General features: G+C 50.5%; 1 protein-coding gene across 1 annotated transcript in view; it reads left to right on the top strand.

Annotated features, from left to right (window-relative positions):
• The first annotated feature begins 7,012 nt into the window (after positions 1–7,012).
• LOC122922324 (ankyrin repeat and SOCS box protein 10-like) overlaps positions 7,013–9,417 on the top strand; it is a 31,913-nt gene continuing 29,508 nt past the window's right edge. The window contains exons 1-2 of the mRNA XM_044272899.1: positions 7,013–7,472; positions 7,550–7,817. Of these exons, the coding sequence (XP_044128834.1) occupies positions 7,280–7,472; positions 7,550–7,817 (461 nt within the window). The 5' untranslated portion in view covers positions 7,013–7,279. The remainder of the gene's footprint in view (positions 7,473–7,549; positions 7,818–9,417) is intronic.

Below are 9,417 nucleotides of genomic sequence, written 5' to 3'. Positions count from 1 at the left end.
GGGGACCTAGAAACCCTGCAAAGGCTTCTGGGTGCAGAGGGCTCTGCAAACCTGCTGGTCCCTACACGGAACCATGACATGCGCTGGAGCAGTCAACAGGCTGGTGAGTGAAATAGCAATGTTCTGTATGAGTGTGGTGGTGACTGAGATGTTCAGGACCTACAGTATGACCTCCACAGGTTACAGTTGGCCAGGAGAGGCCACAAGCTGCAGTGCTGTGTTTGTGCCCCCCACCCTCCATTGTGTATAGACTTGTCTATGATGGATGTAAATAGACATCAGTTAATAATGCGTTTCCCTCATGATGCACCTATGATGTGCACAACACCTTTTTCTAATAGCTCCATGGACTGGGCCGTATAATATACCACCCCTAACAGGAGCAGCACACCTCACAGGGCATGGCTGCTCTGCCCTAAAGCATGGTGGTGACAGAGTTAAGCTGGAAGTCCTAGATTGTGACATCCAGGAGGAAAACCTGCTGCAAGAGAACCAAGACTTGGGAGATGTATGTCCTTGCAAGTCAACAACTATAAAAAAGCCAAAGGTGCCGTGAATGTCTTAGGAAAAAACAAGCAAAGTGCTTCAGAGATGAGTCCTGTAGAACTCATGTACGAAGAGCTGTGTGTGGCCACATACAGAACGTACTTACCTGGAAGCAGAGACAGCACTACAGTGGAGAGTGTACCCCAGGACCGCTCCATCTCAAAAACATACCAAACGTCTCTGGGGACCCAGGAGGTCATTGGCTGCCGTATTATGTGATGGTAAAATAGACGCTGATGCCTTGTGACATTCCTTACATGGCAATACATGACAGAGGCTTCCTCATCGATAGTGGTCCACAGAAATAGCACTAACATGGAAGTCTCAGGTCCCAAGGCATCATCCATGGTCAAGGAGCAGACAAGTGTACTGAAGTTTACTGTGGCGGTTCTTTTAGGAAGTGTTTGTGTAACGTATGAGCTGCAAGCTGAAGAAGAAAATTACTCCGTAGGAAGGCGTGAAAAGTCTCTTCTCAGTTGTCCCAGCCCAGGGAGTCACTAGCAATGAAGAGACTTCTGAGCAATTTGAAGTAGGCGCTATCTTCCCTCCATGGTGTAACATGAAAATCACCTAAAGACCCCTCTATCTCCTACGGACCCTTTCATTTCCTCCAGACTCCTCTCTCCTCCAGACACCTTTGTCTCTGTTGGACCCCTCTGTTACCTCCAGACTCCTCTCTCCTCCAGACACCTTTGTCTCTCTTGGACCCCTCTGTTACCTCCAGACTCCTCTCTCCTCCAGACACCTTTGTCTCTCTTGGACCCCTCTGTTACCTCCAGACTCCTCCAGACACCTCTGTCTCTCTTGGACCCCCTGTTACCTCCAGACTCCTCCAGATACCTCTGTCTCTCTTGGACCCCTCTGTTACCTCCAGACTCCTCCAGACACCTCTGTCTCTCTTGGACCCTTCTGTTACCTCCAGACTCCTCTCTCCTCCAGACACCTTTGTCTCTGTTGGACCCCTCTGTTACCTCCAGACTCCTCTCTCCTCCAGACACATTTGTCTCTGTTGGACCCCTCTGTTACCTCCAGACTCCTCTCTCCTCCAGACACATTTGTCTCTGTTGGACCCTTCTGTTACCTCCAGACTCCTCTCTCCTCCAGACACCTTTGTCTCTGTTGGACCCCTCTGTTACCTCCAGACTCCTCTCTCCTCCAGACACCTTTGTCTCTCTTGGACCCCTCTGTTACCTTCAGACTCCTCCAGATACCTCTGTCTCTCTTGGACTCCCCTGTTACCTCCAGACTCTTCCAGACACCTCTGTCTCTCTTGGACCCCTCTGTTACCTCTAGACACCTCTGTCTCTCTTGGACCCCTCTGTTACCTCCAGACTCCTCCAGACACCTCTGTCTCTCTTGGACCCCTCTGTTACCTCCAGACTCCTCCAGACACCTCTGTCTCTCTTAGACCCCTCTGTTACCTCCAGACTCCTCCAGACACCTCTGTCTCTCTTGGACCCTTCTGTTACCTCCAGACTCCTCTCTCCTCCAGACACCTTTGTCTCTGTTGGACCCCACTGTTACCTCCAGGCTCCTCTCTCCTCCAGACACCTTTGTCTCTCTTGGACCCCTCTGTTACCTCCAGACTCCTCCAGACACCTCTGTCTCTCTTGGACCCTTCTGTTACCTCCAGACTCCTCTCTCCTCCAGACACCTTTGTCTCTCTTGGACCCCTCTGTTACCTTCAGACTCCTCCAGATACCTCTGTCTCTCTTGGACCCCTCTGTTACCTCCAGACTCCTCCAGACACCTCTGTCTCTCTTGGACCCTTCTGTTACCTCCAGACTCCTCTCTCCTCCAGACACCTTTGTCTCTCTTGGACCCCTCTGTTACCTCCATATTCCTCCAGATACCTCTGTCTCTCTTGGACCCCCCTGTTACCTCTAGACTCTTCCAGACACCTCTGTCTCTCTTGGACCCCTCTGTTACCTCTAGACAGCTCTGTCTCTCTTTGACCCCTCTGTTACCTCCAGACTCCTTCAGACACCTCTGTCTCTCTTGGACCCCTCTGTTACCTCTAGACAGCTCTGTCTCTCTTGGACCCCTCTGTTACCTCCAGACTCCTCCAGACACCTCTGTCTCTCTTGGACCCCTCTGTTATCTCCAGACTCTTCTCTCCTCCAGACACATTTGTCTCTCTTGGACCCCTCTGTTACCTCCAGACTCCTCCAGATACCTCAGTCTCTCTTGGACTCCTCTGTTACCTCCAGACTCCTCTCTCCTCCAGACACCTCTGTCTCTCTTGACCCCTCTGTTACCTCTAGACAGCTCTGTCTCTCTTGGACCCCTCTGTTACCTCCAAACTCCTCCAGACACCTCTGTCTCTCTTGGACCCCTCTGTTACCTCCAGACTCCTCCAGATACCTCTGTCTCTCTTGGACCCCTCTGTTACCTCCAGACTCCTCCAGACACCTCTGTCTCTCTTGGACCCCTCTGTTACCTCTAGACACCTCTGTCTCTCTTGGATCCCTCTGTTACCTCCAGACTCCTCCAGACACCTCTGTCTCTCTAGGACCCCTCTGTTACCTCCAGACTCCTCCAGACACCTCTGTCTCTCTTGGACCCCTCTGTTACCTCCAGACTCCTCCAGACACCTCTGTCTCTCTTGGACCCCTCTGTTACCCCCAGACTCTTCTCTCCTCCAGACACATTTTTCTCTCTTGGACCCCTCTGTTACCTCCAGACTCCTCCAGATACCTCTGTCTCTCTTGGACCCCCCTGTTACCTCCAGACTCCTCCAGACACCTCTGTCTCTCTTGGACCCCTCTGTTACCTCTAGACACCTCTGTCTCTCTTGGACCCCTCTGTTACCTCCAGACTCCTCCAGACACCTCTGTCTCTCTTGGACCCCTCTGTTACCTCTGGACAGCTCTGTCTCTCTTGGACCCCTCTGTTACCTCCAGACTCCTCCAGATACCTCAGTCTCTCTTGTACTCCTCTGTTACTTCCAGACTCCTCTCTCCTCCAGACACCTCTGTCTCTCTTGGACCCCTCTGTTACCTCTAGACACCTCTGTCTCTCTTGAACCCCTCTGTTACCTCCAGACTCCTCCAGACACCTCTGTCTCTCTTGGACCCCTCTGTTACCTCTAGACAGCTCTGTCTCTCTTGGACCCCTCTGTTACCTCCAGACACCTCTGTCTCTCTTGGACCCCTCTGTTACCTCCAGACTCCTCCAGATACCTCAGTCTCTCTTGGACTCCTCTGTTACCTCCAGACTCCTCTCTCCTCCAGACACCTCTGTCTCTCTTGGACGCCTCTGTTACCTCCAGACTCCTCTCTCCTCCAGACACCTCTGTCTCTCTTGGACCCCCCTGTTACCTCCAGACTCCTCCAGATACCTCTGTCTCTCTTGGACTCCTCTGTTACCTCCAGACTCCTCTAGACACCTCTGTCTCTCTTGGACCCCTCTGTTACCTCCAGACTCCTCCAGATACCTCAGTCTCTATTGGACTCCTCTGTTACCTCCAGACTCCTCTCTCCTCCAGACACCTCTGTCTCTCTTGGACGCCTCTGTTACCTCCAGACTCCTCTCTCCTCCAGACACCTCTGTCTCTCTTGGACTCCTCTGTTACCTCCAGACTCCTCTCTCCTCCAGACACCTCTGTCTCTCTTGGACCCCCTGTTACCTCCAGACTCCTCCAGATACCTCTGTATCTCTTGGACTCCTCTGTTACCTCCAGACTCCTCTAGACACCTCTGTCTCTCTTGGATCCCTCTGTTACCTCCAGACTCCTCCAGACACCTCTGTCTCTCTAGGACCCCTCTGTTACCTCCAGACTCCTCCAGACACCTCTGTCTCTCTTGGACCCCTCTGTTACCTCCAGACTCCTCCAGACACCTCTGTCTCTCTTGGACTCCTCTGTTACCCCCAGACTCTTCTCTCCTCCAGACACATTTTTCTCTCTTGGACCCCTCTGTTACCTCCAGACTCCTCCAGATACCTCTGTCTCTCTTGGACCCCCCTGTTACCTCCAGACTCCTCCAGACACCTCTGTCTCTCTTGGACCCCTCTGTTACCTCTAGACACCTCTGTCTCTCTTGGACCCCTCTGTTACCTCCAGACTCCTCCAGACACCTCTGTCTCTCTTGGACCCCTCTGTTACCTCTGGACAGCTCTGTCTCTCTTGGACCCCTCTGTTACCTCCAGACTCCTCCAGATACCTCAGTCTCTCTTGTACTCCTCTGTTACCTCCAGACTCCTCTCTCCTCCAGACACCTCTGTCTCTCTTGGACCCCTCTGTTACCTCTAGACACCTCTGTCTCTCTTGGACCCCTCTGTTACCTCCAGACTCCTCCAGACACCTCTGTCTCTCTTGGACCCCTCTGTTACCTCTAGACAGCTCTGTCTCTCTTGGACCCCTCTGTTACCTCCAGACTCCTCCAGACACCTCTGTCTCTCTTGGACCCCTCTGTTACCTCCAGACACCTCTGTCTCTCTTGGACCCCTCTGTTACCTCCAGACTCCTCCAGATACCTCAGTCTCTCTTGGACTCCTCTGTTACCTCCAGACTCCTCTCTCCTCCAGACACCTCTGTCTCTCTTGGACGCCTCTGTTACCTCCAGACTCCTCTCTCCTCCAGACACCTCTGTCTCTCTTGGACCCCCCCTGTTACCTCCAGACTCCTCCAGATACCTCTGTCTCTCTTGGACTCCTCTGTTACCTCCAGACTCCTCTAGACACCTCTGTCTCTCTTGGACCCCTCTGTTACCTCCAGACTCCTCCAGATACCTCAGTCTCTATTGGACTCCTCTGTTACCTCCAGACTCCTCTCTCCTCCAGACACCTCTGTCTCTCTTGGACGCCTCTGTTACCTCCAGACTCCTCTCTCCTCCAGACACCTCTGTCTCTCTTGGACGCCTCTGTTACCTCCAGACTCCTCTCTCCTCCAGACACCTCTGTCTCTCTTGGACCCCCTGTTACCTCCAGACTCCTCCAGATACCTCTGTCTCTCTTGGACTCCTCTGTTACCTCCAGACTCCTCTAGACACCTCTGTCTCTCTTGGACCCCTCTGTTACCTCCAGACTCCTCCAGATACCTCTGTCTCTCTTGGACTCCTCTGTTACCTCCAGACTCCTCTAGACACCTCTGTCTCTCTTGGACCCCTCTGTTACCTCCAGACTCCTTTCTCCTCCAGACCCCTCTGTCCCATTTGGACCCCTGTGCCCCCCGCCCCTCCAGATACTACTGGTACCTCCACACTCCTCAGGCGTATCCCCTTGAAACTTCTCTATTCTCTCCATACCCCTCTGTCCCCACCAGACTCCCCCCTCCTCTAGAATCCTCTACTTCCCTAGACTCTTCTTTCCTCCTCCAAACACCTCTGTTCCCCTCCAGACCTCTGTGTTCTCCGTGAACCCTCTGTCCTCTCTGCCCTTTCAGTACTCTTCTGTCTCCTCTAGACTCCTTTATTTCCCTAGACTTTTCTCTCCTCAAGATCCCCTTGTCCCCGTCAGATCTGTCACCCCAGACCCCTGTCTCCTCCTCCAGACCCCTGCAGTGGCCCACACTAAGAATCCTCTATTCCATAGATTTTGGGATAGAGGAGTTTAGCTGGTTAGTATAACAGGCCCCATATCCGGAGGCCATAGAGCTCTCTAGTACAGAGCCTTCATTGTCCAGGAGGTGATGTATGTACAGAGATATCCTCCCCAGTGCATTACTCAGAATACCTGAGCATTCGAGAATCCGACATAGCGGCCTCTTGTATGGCGTAGGGACCTCTAGTGATACAAGGATTCATGGATCTTATGGCAGCCTTACTCTTATTTCCTTCATCTTATGGACACTGTATGTGGTAGAGGTAGCTCCCTGTAGTGATGCAAGTTCTAGGAGACCAAATCATATTTACATGGGGCACCTCTGCCAGGTCTCTTCATTCCTCCTGGCCCACAGAATGTTGTCCATATCAAGAATCTAGATGAACGATTTGACTCTAGAACATGATACCCTCCCTGCCATGTTCAGCAGGTCCAGCCCAAACCTTCCAGAGATAGAAGTGAAACCAAGCACCAGAAGCTTCATAGCAGAGAGGCCGCAGTATGGAGGCAAGGTCACCACCATGGCCCAGGAGACTGACCTGGAAGACGGAGGGGCCAGCCTCGCACTACTGGCTGTCTCTTCTATCTGGTCATGCAAACATGGTCCAAGATCTGCTGGAGGGATTCCATCATCTCATTCACCCTAACTCAGTGCTTGATACCAGTGACATGGATGGAGGCGCTATCCTTACAGCACAAAGGCCCTGCGTATGTGGCACCCATGATGTGACTGATAGTGGACCCGTTCCCCAGTCCATGTGACCAGTACAGTGCAGCTGTGCGAGAAACTACTCCCAGAGTAGTGCTGCCGAAACTGGGCAGGACGATGGTTTTATATATAGACCACACTGGCAGGAGACCAAGAGACAGGCGCAGAAGAGAGAGGCAGAAAGAGACAGAGGAAGAACAGGTGCAGATCAAAACAGTCAGAGAAGAGACAGGCAAAGAAGGCAAGGGCAGAAGAGACAGGTGCAAAAGAGACAGTCATAGAAAGTATAGGTGCAAGAGACAGGTGCTAAACAGACAGACAAGAAGAGACAATTAAAAAAGAAGACAGGTGCAGAATAGACAAGCACAGATGTGAAAGAATAGAGACAGATGCAGATGAGACAGCAAGATAAGAGACAGGCATAGAAGAGACAGACTGCTGACAATTCTGACCGCCGTGTTCAGCGACAACTCCTCTGGTGACATGTCGGGAGTGATTGTGACTCGCAAGGCGGAAGGCTCAGCATTAGACTTCTGGCTGTCTCTTCTATCAGGTCATGCAGAGACAGTCCGGACTCTGCTGGAGCAGTCGGGGGACATAATTCACCCCAACTCTGTGTTTGATACGAGTGATGTGGATGAATGGAGGAACTATCGCTACAATCCTACAGCCTTGAGTATGTCGTAGAGATGTAAGCCCCCATAAATAAGTGACCCCCAATGTGCTGAGCAGAGGCCCTTCTTCTCCCCCCAGGGATCTGGTCTCTGACATACGAAGAAGAATACACCTGCCCTCTCTACGTGACGGCGACTCGTGGCTACACCCAGTGCCTCCAGCTCCTCCTCAAGAAGGGGGCAGACGTGGACTTTGCTCCTGGTGGAGAAAGCGCCCTCCATGGGGCCTGTGAGAACGGCCACGATGAATGTGTGAGGCTCCTCCTGAGAAACGGGGCCAACCCCAACATCCAGTCCCAAGATGGCTTCTTCCCGCTCCACCACTGCAAGACAGCGGAGACCTATCTGTAAGTGATCAACAAGCCAATCATCACCTTCATACTGCTCATGTGGTACAGAAAATACAATAGCTGTCACCTGCAGTCCTATGTAACACCACAGATTACACAGTGACAGCTCTCTGAGTACAGATAATGTAGTAGATGTCACCTGCAGTCCTATGTAACACCACAGATAACACAGTGACAGCTCTCTGAGTACAGATAATGTAGTAGATGTCACCTGCAGTCCTATGTAACACCACAGATAACACAATGACAGCTCTCTGAGTACAGATAATGTAGTAGATGTCACCTGCAGTCCTATGTAACACCACAGATAACACAGTGACAGCTCTCTGAGTACAGATAATGTAGTAGATGTCACCTGCAGTCCTATGTAACACCACAGAAAACACAGTGATAACTCTCTGAGTACAGATAATGTAGTAGATGTCACCTGCAGTCCTATGTAACACCACAGATAACACAGTGATAACTCTCTGAGTACAGATAATGTAGTAGATGTCACCTGCAGTCCTATGTAACACCACAGAAACACAGTGATAGCTCTCTGAGTACAGAAAATGTAGTAGATGTCTCCTGCAGTCCTATGTAACACCACAGATAACACAGTGATAATTCTCTGAGTAGATAATGTAGTAGATGTCACCTGCAGTCCTATGTAACACCACAGATAACACAGTGATATCTCTCTGAGTACAGAAAATACAATAGCTGTCACCTGCAGTCCTATGTAACACCACAGATAACACAGTGACAGCTCTCTGAGTACAGATAATGTAGTAGATGTAATCTGCAGTCCTATGTAACACCACAGATAACACAATGATAACTCTCTGAGTACAGATAATGTAGTAGATGTCACCTGCAGTCCTATGTAACACCACAGATAACACAGTGATAACTCTCTGAGTACAGATAATGTAGTAGATGTCACATGCAGTCCTATGTAACACCACAGATAACACAGTGATAACTCTCTGAGTACAGATAATGTAGTAGATGTCACCTGCAGTCCTATGTAACACCACAGATAACACAGTAATAGCTCTGAGTGCAGATAATGTAGTAGATGTCACCTGCAGTCCTATGTAACACCACAGATAACACAGTGATAACTCTCTGAGTACATATAATGTAGTAGATGTCACCTGCAGTCCTATGTAACACCACAGATAACACAGTGATAACTCTCTGAGTACAGATCATGTAGTATATGTCACCTGCAGTCCATTTAACACCACAGAACACAGTGATAACTGAGTACAGATAATGTAGTAGATGTCACCTGCAGTCCTATGTAACACCACAGATAACACAGTGATAACTCTGAGTACAGATAATGTAGTAGATGTCCTGCAGTCCTATGTAAACCACAGAAACACAGTGATAACTGAGTACAGATAATGCAGTAGATGTCACCTGCAGTCCTATGTAACACCACAGATAACACAGTGATAACTCTCTGAGTACAGATAATGCAGTAGATGTCACCTGCAGTCCTATGTAACACCACAGATAACACAGTGATAACTCTTTGAGTACAGATAATGCAGTAGATGTAACTTGCAGTCTATGTAACACCACAGATAGCACAGTGATAACT

Source organism: Bufo gargarizans, unplaced genomic scaffold, assembly GCF_014858855.1.
Source record: "Bufo gargarizans isolate SCDJY-AF-19 unplaced genomic scaffold, ASM1485885v1 fragScaff_scaffold_189_pilon, whole genome shotgun sequence".
Classification (NCBI taxonomy): Eukaryota; Metazoa; Chordata; class Amphibia; order Anura; family Bufonidae; genus Bufo; species Bufo gargarizans.
This window is presented reverse-complemented; position numbering and strand designations above follow the sequence as displayed.